The sequence below is a fragment of the Ammodytes marinus genome (genome assembly GCF_949987685.1).
Source record: "Ammodytes marinus genome assembly, chromosome: 18".
NCBI lineage: Eukaryota > Metazoa > Chordata > Actinopteri > Uranoscopiformes > Ammodytidae > Ammodytes > Ammodytes marinus.
In genome coordinates, this window is record NC_137222.1 from 4,343,642 (window position 1) to 4,355,926 (window position 12,285).

A 12,285-nucleotide genomic window follows, 5' to 3' on the forward strand; every position below is an offset into this window, starting at 1 on the left:
TTAATGCTTTTTGAAAAACGTACTTGCACTTGACTTTACAATACGAGGTTATTTAGGAGCAGTTTAAAACAAATACTGGAATCTCTATCCAATACCTCATTTACATAAATACAACTTCAGCCTCACCACTGCAACCCTCACCCTCAATGGAAGTGGCATTTATAGTTAATTTACCATTTAAAAATACAGCGTCAGGTGCCTGAACTGAAATGTACTGAATTGTCTTGTGCACTGTGTGTGTTATTCGTATATCAATCTGCTGATTGTAGTTAAAAAGTCACAATCATGATATTGTAATTAGTTTGATGGTTCAAAAGACAAAGACTGTATACAATCTGGATAAAAAATCTCATTAATTCTGCAGTTATGAAATTGTAACACAGTAAGCTGACATAATTATATATAGTGGAGTTTAATTTGCATCCAAACATATGAACTATAGGCCTGAATTAAAAATGGAGAACAGATACAATGCACACATGGTCAGAGGATATTGAATGGAAAAGGTCACTGCATACAAGATGTAGTTGTAAGTATACTATAAATATAGTTAAATATTAATGCTACTCCGTTATTCAAATTGCAGAACACTCAAGCAAGCCTTACACTTTTGTATCCATATGTATGTATTTATATATCTATTTATGAATTATTCAAAAAATGCGTTTGTATTGTGATAGAACTACATCAATAATTAAATCGCTTTAGGGGCCAAAATGACTTTATTACATTATTCAGTTTGTTCACTTGAGTTTTCTGGAGTTTCTTGCTGTTGTTGGACTACTTTGAGATTCTTGAATATAAAGTGCATCATAAATAAAATGTATTATTATTATTATTATTATTATTATTATTATTATTATTATTATTATTATTATTAAATGTCAAATAAAATACAATATACTGTAAAAGCCTAATACGTAAAGCAAGCCATGAAGTTATTGCTTTATGGCAAACTTGAGTGCACCCCCAAGCAATAAACTTCCAAAGAAAACATGAGGCAAAAAGCACATTCACAGCTTAACTCTTTATTTCGACTTTCTTTAGTACCGTAACTGAGTCCGTTTGTGGCATCAATGGCTGTTTTACTATAGTATTATCTCACATACCGTATCACAACACTTGAATTCAAAATCAACCATTCCAAAATTAAAAATGTATTTTCTTTAGTGTTCTATTTGATGGTTTTATGGTCTCCAAATGCAAGAAAAACCTCAGAACTCAGGACTGTTGTGTGTATTTTACCTTTGCAGATTGTGGCCTTTTTTGTTTTTAAAGGCTGGCATTATGGGTCGCCACGGCAACAGCTCACAGCAGGGAATCATAAAGTTCATTTTGATAACGCAGCAGGAGGCAGGGGGAAGCTTTGTGTGGCAGCCTCCTCCTATACACTGCTATAGTGGTTGAACAGTAATTGAATCATTACTACTTTATTTTCTATCAATCCCGTCCTTGACCATGAGTTGCTAAGGCAACAGCACAGCCAACGTTTTGCAGTAAAATGATTTGGCCGTGTACATTTCTTTACTCATTTAGAGAAGCCATGCTGTTTTGCTTTAGCTTTGTTTTGAGTTGTCGATACATGCTTGCTTGAAGCATGCTGTGAGTGAGTCATTAATGACAACATAATATAACTTGATGTTAAACATATTTTTCTTTTGTAAATGCCATACCTCGGTCTGCACACCCTGAAGTAGGATAGTTAAATGTAAAGATATATGTGAAAAACATTCATATAGGATTGCATCGTTTTAGTATGCTATTCCTATTCCCATAGTGATTATATTATAGCATTAGCTACAAGTGAGGAAACAAACCTACATTTACAGAGCCTTTATATAGTTTACAAAACATATTTACTCTACATTTAATTTTTTGTATTAAATAATTATATTACATAACTCAAAAGTAATTTATTTTGAGGAACCTGAAACCAAACAAACTTAAGACTAGAATATGTTTGTAAACCAAACTGTGGGCTCTGCTGCTGTAAACAACAGCTCTGAAACAGTGACTTTTCAGTTAGCTTTTTAACTTCAACCAGTGTTCCAGGGATCCAATGTTCCTGTGAGGAAAGTTTGTTTATTCAGTTATGAGAATATACCTTAGAAAATGTTCACTTCTCTGAAGTTACATAGTTCACCTTTGGAAGTGCCACTCCAGAAATGTGACTTTTTTAAATTTTTATTTTTTGTGTGTTTTTTTTCAGCCAACCCTCTGCTTATTAACTCATCCCTGCAACCTGACCTGACGGTGTCGCGCACCTACACCAGCCCCATGTGTTTCCAGGATTCCATCGACAAGGAGCTGATGGTGGAGCGCTCACTGCTAGACCCACTGCCTGATATCAAGGTCAAAGGTCAGTAAAAAATAGTTCTGAAATCCCATGTAGATAAAGGCAATAAAAACAGAATAGATAGAAGTCCATGGAGTCCATTTTGTTTCCAACCTGTTTTTCTAATTAGGCAATCTTCTTTTCGTACAATGCATAAATACTCAACACCTAAGTAACTGTTGCTACGCTTGTCAAGCTTTCTCTTCTTGCTTTGCACTTATGCAGTCTACAGTGATATCAAGGGCACATAAACCACTCTAAATTCAAGGTCATTTTTGAGACAATGGGTCCTTGATTGCAGACAGAGGTAGACAAAAGGAGGCTTCTCATATATAGCCAGCAACAATTGACTTTGCTTGCTTAAAATAACCAATGTTGCTGGCACGTTTTATCATATATTTCCAAATGTATAAATGAGCTTACATGAGCTCATTAGTCAGTTAGAAACACTGTCTCCAGTCGAATCGTTTTGAAGTGAGGATTTTTGTAAGAGGGAGTTTTTAAAATGTGCGCTTGATTGCATAGTGTGTTACACAAGGTGCTGAAAAGACCTTAGCAAAAGCGGAAAAAGTTTACATTTTGAGTTATTGCAAATAAACGCAGTGTTTAATCCATTCCTCACGCTGGTGTCCTTGAGTTAGATTTGGAAAGGCAAAATAAAAGACACTATTTAAAGGCGGAGTATCACCCCATACACACCACTTCTTCTGCTTGTGTAGAAAAGTTAGACAGGCTTGGATGTGTGATACAGAGCCCCCAGAGACAAACTTGTGAACTGTGACATTGGATGACATAAATAAAGCCGACCTGACGTGACTTGCAGAGCCAAGTTATACAGTAGAATTGGCTAATCTTTTTTTTTTTAAATGAGCTATTTGCTTGTTGTTAAAGATGGAGTCAGTGATTCTGGAGAATGTACAGTATGTTGTCAATTCCTTTTTGTCAAAATCAGTTAATATCTACCAGTACTCATGATCCCGCTACCTGTCCGTACTGTGTGTGCCCTTTAAAATAAATCAGATGTTATTAGACAGCCTAGGCTCTGTAAACTGGTATGTAAACAAAGGGTATGCAAACAAAGGGGGCCAACTTTAGCTAGCAACATGCACTTTCACAGAGCCTAAAGGCTGTGTTTTAACACCTAGATCTTTTTTTAGCAAGGGGACAGTTAGCGGATAGTGAGGAGATTCAATGACTTTGACAAAAATTGATTTCGACAACAAGCGTTCTCCATAATCACTGACTCCACCGTCCTTTAATCTGCATTGCTATTGCTGTTGCTATCTCTGTTGTGTGTCTAATGTATGTGATCTGTGTTTGTTTTAACTGCAACAAAGTCACATTCATTCACTCCATCCTATCTCCAGGGGTAACAGAGAGGGCAGAGTACCACGTCATGTCCCACCCGCAGACGTTTCCACGGGGACTGGCGCCTGACTACAGAGGGGTTGCCATGGGGACGACACTGGGCAGGAGAAGCAAAAAACTCTTCACCCCACACGGCTCCCTGGCTCCAAACAGGCCTCTGCACAAAGCAACAGCAGTGTTCGGCCATGCTGGAGGGAGGCTGGTGGTACCAAATACAGGTGAACGCAATTTTAGATTTTTGGAAAATTTTAATTTTGATATTTTCCCGTGCTTGAATCGAAATTCTTAAAACTAGGGTGTTTGTCTATTTAAATGTAAACGTTAACACGGGTTAGAGCAATTTTGATTTGGGGAAATTTTTATTCTTATACATTTCCGTGTTTCAATCGATATTGTTAAAGCTGGAAAGCACAGAAAAGCCAAAATCTGAAACTTACCACCCTTTGAGACAACAGCAGAGCTCATACGGTGGTCTGGTATTGCATTTTGAAGATGTTTGTCCTTGTCAGTCTTGGTTTGCAGTGAAAATAGTATCGATCGAGCGAGTTACATGAATTGGAGTATATTCTTTACTATAGTGATGAGGTTAGAAGCCGTTGGCATGTTTAATCCAACCGTCCCAACACACCCAATCAACATGTCTTAGACTGAATAAAGTTTTTCCTACAATAGTCCATTCAATTAAATTCAATTTGATTCAAAAAACTTTATTGTGTATTGCAAAGTGACAAAAAAAGTGCCTTCTTCAGCTAGTGGCTCAAACAACACATATAGAACTTAAAATTCACATAAAGTCACACAAACATTTAGAAGAAGATATTAAGAGCATATTTAAAGTAATGCTGCATTGAAAAGAAGTGTGTATTTGGCCTTGTTTAAAATGTATATTGTGCTGGGAATTACAGTCACTAGTTCTCTTTTTTTCTGAATGCATGTTTAGTGTAAATAAAGCAGTTTCGAAAGCAGCATTATCGAGGTCAGCTTTAACATTTTAAATAACATGCTATCCACGATTCCATCATGAATAAAAAAGTGAATTAGTTGATGTAAAGAAAACGTGTACGATACTCGGTGTACCACATCATTGAGGCAGCTCTTCCTCGTGGCCTACATTCATCATGCTGTCCCCAGAGGGGCTTTATCTACTGCAGCGTAGATTGGCAGTAATTCTTTATCATACAGTAGAATATTGTAATAAGTGTGTCTTTCTGTCTTAGAGAGACGGGGTGTGTGTGTGTGCGGGTGTGTGTGTGTGTGTGGGTGTAGGATGGTTGTGTGTGTGAGAGTGACTTTTGGACCATAAGAGTGAGGACATTTTTGGAAAGTGAAGACATTTTTGGTTGGTTCTCACTTCGGAACAGGCCTTTAATTGGCTATTTGACTAGGTTTTAAGGTTCAGGTATGGATTGGGTTAGTGTAAGCGATACGGTTAGGCATTTAGCTTTGATGGTTAGGGTAAGGGGCTAGGGAATGCATTATGTCAATGAGTGTCCTCACAAGTATAGCCATACAAATGTGTGTGTATGTGACAAAGAGACTGCTGGCAGCATTGATTCACAAGGCCTTCGGGACTCGATTCAGTCACCTTTTTCTGGGGCCGTCACCTCTCCGGCTGTCACCTTTAGTAAAGAGCCCTGACAGGTGTGTGTGTGTGTGTGTGTGTGTCTTGTGTGTGTGTGTGTGTGTGTGTCTTGTGTGTCTAGCTGTGTGCTGATCAGTCTTTGCACCCCTCCCTCTCTGCAGGTATCAGTGTGCTGGTGCCTCCCGGGGCGATCGCTGAAGACACCACGTGGGAAATGTACATGATCATCAACCAGGAAGACAGCAGGTGAGGGGCCGGCGCCGCGGCAACAGTCTGCTACTGAAGGCTGTTCGCTTTTAATCATTCAACCCCACACACACACACATTTTCTCACACATACTCACACGCAACGCAGTCATGTACACACACACTCAAACACACACACCCCCAGACTCACACCCACACACACACACTAACACACTCTCTCTCACACATACTCACATGCAAAGCAGTCATGTACACACATACAATGCACTCTGCACACACACACACACACACACACACACACACACACAACGCACTCAAATACACACACACACACACACACACACACACACCACTTCTCCATTTGCTAAACATGCACAGTTCTTTCTGTAGGGAGAACCCACAGTCACATGTGCTGCACATCTACACACATGTATAGATGCAGGGCATATTCCCACACAGCATGGGGTCTTTACTCATCAAGCACACTCCACAGGGGGACGACTTTATGTGTCACAAATACATAGGCAGCTGTACACATATTGCATTACTGTCTTAATCAACTAGCAGAGAAATATTCACTCAAATTTTTGTAACGTGATGTGCTACAAGGTTTCGATTTGTCAATCGCCATGCCAGAAGGAGTCTACACAACTGTGACTTTGCCGTCGAGATGTTCACAAAGCTTTTACTGTACTAGAAAAGGGCAAGATAGATAGGAACCATTTATAGAAGGAGTCTTAATACCTTAATACCTAGGGCTTCAAAAGTGATCTTGACAACTAGAAATCAGTTTCCTTGACATGTTCTTGATTTATAGCTGACAGTATCCTAACGTGTCAGCACAATCTGTGTGAAAATAAAAACGCAGCTAGCGAGATATCACCTTAGCAACATGACCAACCAACCGCCCAGTTCTTGTCTTACCGACATTTGATTTCTACATCCAAAGGGGAGAATCAAAAGTGACATTTAGTGCCAATCTGAAAAAATTCAACTGTCATCTCACCTCCACCTCCCAATCTCCCATTGTGTGCCTAAGGTCATGTGGGTAAAAAAGATACAGATCAAAGGTCACTTATAGGTTACGGCTCAGAAAAAAATTCACACGCACACATACACACACACACACACACACACACAAACACACACAAACACACACTGCCCGAAGTCTCCCCCAATTGAGATCATAGCTGACTGCCCTCCAAGGCTCCTGCTTTGCTCTGATAAGCCCGATTGCTGTTTACTTTCTCTGGCTGACGTTTGAAGGGAGAGCTGCAGGAGCCATGCACCACTGGCACTGTCACTCAAACGCCCCTATCTTCTGACAGTCCACTGGATAGAAATTGGTTCCTTTTCTTCCCCCCATTCAAAAGCTCAAGCCATCTACATAAGACCACGATGCTTTCCTAGGAAAAGAATAGGATGTATATCGATCAGCTCGGTGCTTGGGTTTGGGCTGGCTGTTAACAGGAGCTTTTTCGTGGGGCTACATCCTCCTGGGGTCTTTGACGAGGTTATTTTCTTGTGTGATCTTCTCTAGCTCAGCATGGGGGATTCTGGGTAGTCTAGGGATGGAATGGTGGTGTGTGACAAAATACGAAATGCAACCGACATGGGTGGTACGATGGCCTAGAGGAAGAGGGGCCGACCAGCAACCATGGCTCGATCACAGGACAGGAGGATGTTATATGCAAAAAGACACATTTCAATGAGCCTTGTGTAAATTGACTAATAAAGATAACTTTACTAGAATTAGTTTAGCAGTATCAACCTCACTCATTGAGACTTTGCAGGAAGACACCTACAACTCTGTAGTGCTGGTGTCGGTCATACTTACCTCAGACAAAAGGCTTCCAAATGTTGACAAAAATATGCTAATTTTGCAACATCCAGCTAGGATAATTATGCTTAAATGTCTCTCTTACAAAAACTAAAAAGATGTTGGATAAGATATTTAAAAAACAAACATATCAGTGTCCAAAGTTTTGACAGAACATATTTTGGATACAGCCTTTTTCATTTTATAAGAAGTCAAGCATACTATGTAAAGGTCTTAAAATGCATTCCTGCCATATTTTTTTACAATGAAAATGTATCATAAATAAGACAATTAACATATGGACACATTCCTTCTTATCTTGGCTTCCTGGCTAACATCAAATGCTAACAGTTGCTATTGAAAGTCTGCAGATGTTCAGTATTAACATTTGACAAGTTGGCAATAAATTACTGTCAAACTGTCACACCTCACATTCTGAGGATTATATCTAGGTTAACAGAAACGCGGGAAAGAGCTCCATTCACCTCCATTGATGACCTGCATGGCTAGATACTAATAGTGTTCATTTTGTTCTCTTTTCTTTTTGGTTTACTCTCTAAACGAAAAAATTCACCCAGCTATTCAATTCTAAAATCTAAAGTTCTCTTTTGTGGCTGTATTTTAATGTAACAGAGTGCTGTTCATATTTTTATATAAAATGGTTGAATAAAATCAATCAATCAATCAATCAATGTACGTTTTTTTTCCAACTCTGATTCCACCCCTCTGTGAGAGTGTGAGAGCCTGACTGTCAAACACTAACGAGGCATTTTAAAAAAACTTTAACTCTCTCTCTCTCTCTCTCTCTCTCTCTCTCTCTCTCTCCGCAAAGGAAAGGCAATGAATGTCATACTGGATGCTAATGTGTGAATAAGGGAGAGAGGTGTGTGGTGGTGTGTACATCACAATTTGAGGCATTTATCAACACTTCAATCTACTAGCCCACACATCTTCCCTGCAGTGTTATCTCTTTGTCTTCATCAGCGCGATCAAGAGATGCTAAGTAACCGTCTTTAATCTTTTACTCACAGGCAAGTCGTGCTAATTACCATAGTCTCAGCAGCAGGTAACCTTGGTTTCCTCCAAGCCTGGGGCTGATTAGCACAATAGTGCATTTGCAGGGCCACGCAGCTGCCTGGATATACTGTATACGTGGGATTTATTTTTATTTTTAGAGAATAAGGATCATAACCTCGCTTGAATTTTTCATTGTTGATTGGTAACACAGAGAGCAAAGTAGAATAAAGTTTTCACACAGCACCTGGAACTAGAACACTGTGGATGATACAGGAAATGACCCATCACCTTTACCTACTCAGTCCCATTCATAAATGAAGTTGGTGCAGGGGTGGATACTATGAGAAAAGCCTGCATCGGTAGAAGGGCTGTTTCTATCTTACAGGTGGCAAACATTCCAATACGGTTGTTGACGGCTAGTTATGTAAACTAGGAAAGTACTTTGAGCAGAAAAGATGAGTCTAAGTAAAGTAAACAACATTGGAAGTTGGTTTTTATCCTATTTTTTATCATTAGAAACTGATTGTCTTTGGGTTTTGGGCTGATGGTCAGACAAAATAAGACATAGACATCTGTAGACATCTGGCATCTTAGGCATGGCAATAGACAATTGATTCCCAATTAGCTGAAATGATTTATTGGGGAGAAAAAAAAAATGAAAATAATTGTTGTTTGAAGCCTGCTGTTTTTTTGCAGTTCGTATTTGAGAAATTCATGCAACTGGGCAACTTTGGAATGCCATACAGATCACCTCTAGATAACACTAAATATTTAGATATCACACACTGCACCTTTAAAAGAGAAAATAAGATGTTTATACATTTTATAATTTTTTGAAGATTTTCGATTTTATTGCAAGCGCAATTTCTTTAAAAACTATTATGTTGATACCGTGAAATTTCAATTATCAGCTGGTACAATTTTAATGTCAACACGAGAAGTTAAACCCCATAAAAAATATGTTTCCAAATGTCTTACCCATTCCCTGTATTTGTTTGTTTCGCCTATATATTTGTGTGCAAACATGTGCAGACACACTTTACACATTTGTTATGCATCTGTGCCTGTGTGTCAGCGTTTTGTCCTCCCTCCACTCCCGCCGTTTTATTAATGATGCTGAGAAAAAAATATCCATGCTGCTCCAGTGACAACAGCAGCACCAATACTGTGTCCTGTGTGTGTGTGTGTGTATATGTGCGGTGTGGTGTGGTGTGTCCGTCCGGCCCGGGCCAACTGCATGACTGATGGTGGTCCCATTGATTGCTCTCAAGTCTTCGGGGCTTCCTGCCAAGATTGGGCCTCTAGCCAAGAGCAGCTCGGCCCAGCTAATCTGTCACCAGGCTGGGCAGAGCAGGGCTTCATAAGCTCCATCGACCCACACCCAAGCCTCCACACTGTGTGCTAAAGCCTGTCCTCCTCGCACACCACTGTCCATTAGTCTTGCCGCTGCTTTAATCTTCCCTCTATCTGTGGGGGGGAGGCGGGGTGCTTGTGTGTGTGTGTGTGTGTGTGTGTGTGTGTGTGTGTGTGTGTGGCAGCTACTCAGGGATTGATTCATTATGAGTGTCCTAGGATTTGAGTTTACTTTGTTCTTAGGCAAGGGTCACGCCCTCTGCTATGTGAATGCTTATTTAAAGCAATGATTTATGAGTAGAGGGGTGTTTATGGCTTAATGTTCATACTGTTTTGTTTCACAACTCAGATTGTATTCTTTGTTGTATTAAGGCGAGACACTGCAGATGAACATGGGATCAAATATATTTATAGATATCATGAAACCTTTTGCTACATTAAAACAATTATTTTATGCCAGAAATAAAATATTGGTTTAATTTTTTTAATGCACAGACATTTTTTAACTATATTTTCTCAGTATATTGTTTTTTGTGACATTATGAGAGTTGCTGTTTTAATAAGGGCCTTTTATTGTTCCCCTGTGTGTGTTGCAGCACTCTGTCGGAGGACGAGCAGGAGATCTTCCTGAGCCCTGCGGTAACATACGGCCCCCCTGGCCTGGACCTAGCCTGTCCCATAGCCATGACTATAGGACACTGTGCGGAGGTCGCTGCTGATGACTGGACCATTCGGCTGAAGAGACAAATGCAGGACAACAAGTGGGAGGTAAGGCTAGTTTCTTGTCAATTTCAGCTGTAGCTACCTGTCCGTAGTGTTTGTGTGCTTAAAAGAGTCAAGTGTTAATAGACAATCTAGGCTCTGTAAACTGGCATGTAAACAAATTGCCCACCATAGCAAGCAACATGCCCATTAACACTGCTGCTGACTACACCTACACCTACACCTACACCTACACCGTGAAACCATGGTATTTTTGCTCAGAATATCATACCGCCCTACATGCCTAGCTCGAACTACCAGGTCCAATGTATCTGCTCTGCTAGCATCAAGGCCCTACACAAGTTTCAACCAGCACACAGTTTATAATAAATACAAATTGATAAAAACTGCTACAACTTACTCTGATGAAAATGTTCCATCCTGCGGTGTAGTCATGCGAGCACGGAGGCGATTTCAGGGTTGACAGCTCAGATTTGTCATTCTGAATCAAAATTCAGCCTTTTCAAGCTCTTCCACCTCACGCTGTCACACTTCCAAAAGAAATGTCAGACCAAAAAATGCTAATAACGGCTATTAGTCATTGAAACGTTCATTTTGACTTTTCCAGTCCCATTTATGGCAGCATTTTAAAACTTTACTCTTTCATGAAACTTTGAGTTCTGTGTTGCCAGTGTTCATATAATTTGAACAAGCACAAGGTACATTGGGGAAAAGAAAAACAGAAATATGATAGAAAAACAGTCATATATACAGGTTTTGTATTTATTTCTGTTTTTGTTATTTTGTTTTGGTTGGACATACGTACATAGGGGAGAATGGGGGAATCTGAGGCATGTGTGAATGTGAGCCACCCCCTGTATCTAGGCAACGGAAAACATTTTTGGTCATGTGAGATATATGTTTTCAAGCCCCTCTCATTTCCCCAAGGCCCTGAAAGAGAGGGCCTCATGGTGCTGTGGTAAGCATGTTTATTTCACCAAAATAGGTATTTTGCATGTAAAAGTAAATTTTCTTGCTGTCAACTTAATCAACTGTTGTGCCAAAGCAAATGTATTCACGTAGAAAAACTTCTATCATATGTGTTGATGAACTACCAACATATAAAAACCATGTGATGATATTAGCTAAAGATTAGCCTGAAATGCTAAGAGAGGTAGTTTTTTCTCAAATTGTGGTGGTGGGGGAAAGTGAGACAAATGCTGTGGGGGAAAGTGAGACACTGTCTCACCATGAGGCACAAGTTAAGTTTAGTCTTAAACATATTTTAATGTAATATTACATAACATATGTTTTATTTTAATGTCATACACATTGTAGAAAAGCCATCATGCCAAGGAAATACACCAGGAAGACCTGGGGCAACCACACGAAAAGAGCACCTTCTCATCTTTCCCTGTAACCTTCAGGGCTGGAATGTAGAGTAGGTCTAGTTGTAGAGTATGACAGGCTGATGTTATAATCCAGTTGGGTCTTCTCCTGTGTTCTGAGTCCCAGGCTGTTCTCGCTGGTTCTGATTTTCCTATGCTTTGAACCCCAGACACAAGCTGGCTCCAAGGGTCCTGTGTTCTGACCCCCAGACTGTGTTCTAATCTAACTGGTTCTATCTGTCATTTGAATCTTATTAAAACCTTTTGAATTATAATATGTTGTATTTGATTGTTCAGAGTTACTTTCAAGTGTTTAGAAAATTTGCTTTGCTTAATTGACCAAACCCCATCATTCTTTTACTAGTCCGACATTAGTTCTGGAATGTGTAGCTAGCTTTCAGGATTCTAACTGTTACAATATGTGTTGTTATGGTAGTTTCAGAGTGGAAAAAGTAAGTGGATCAGTTTACCCCCAGCTGGTTCACTTTACCCCCTTGATTTTTCTGGTCTGTCT

At 39.6% G+C, this 12,285-nt stretch overlaps 1 protein-coding gene across 1 annotated transcript in view; it reads left to right on the forward strand.

Annotated features, from left to right (window-relative positions):
• LOC307265007 (netrin receptor UNC5D-like) overlaps positions 1-12,285 on the forward strand; it is a gene marked incomplete at both ends in the record, with an annotated part of 171,547 nt that overhangs the window by 140,387 nt on the left and 18,875 nt on the right. The window contains 4 exons of the mRNA XM_080046577.1: positions 2,210-2,359; positions 3,703-3,921; positions 5,447-5,531; positions 10,278-10,449. Of these exons, the coding sequence (XP_079902703.1) occupies positions 2,210-2,359; positions 3,703-3,921; positions 5,447-5,531; positions 10,278-10,449 (626 nt within the window). The remainder of the gene's footprint in view (positions 1-2,209; positions 2,360-3,702; positions 3,922-5,446; positions 5,532-10,277; positions 10,450-12,285) is intronic.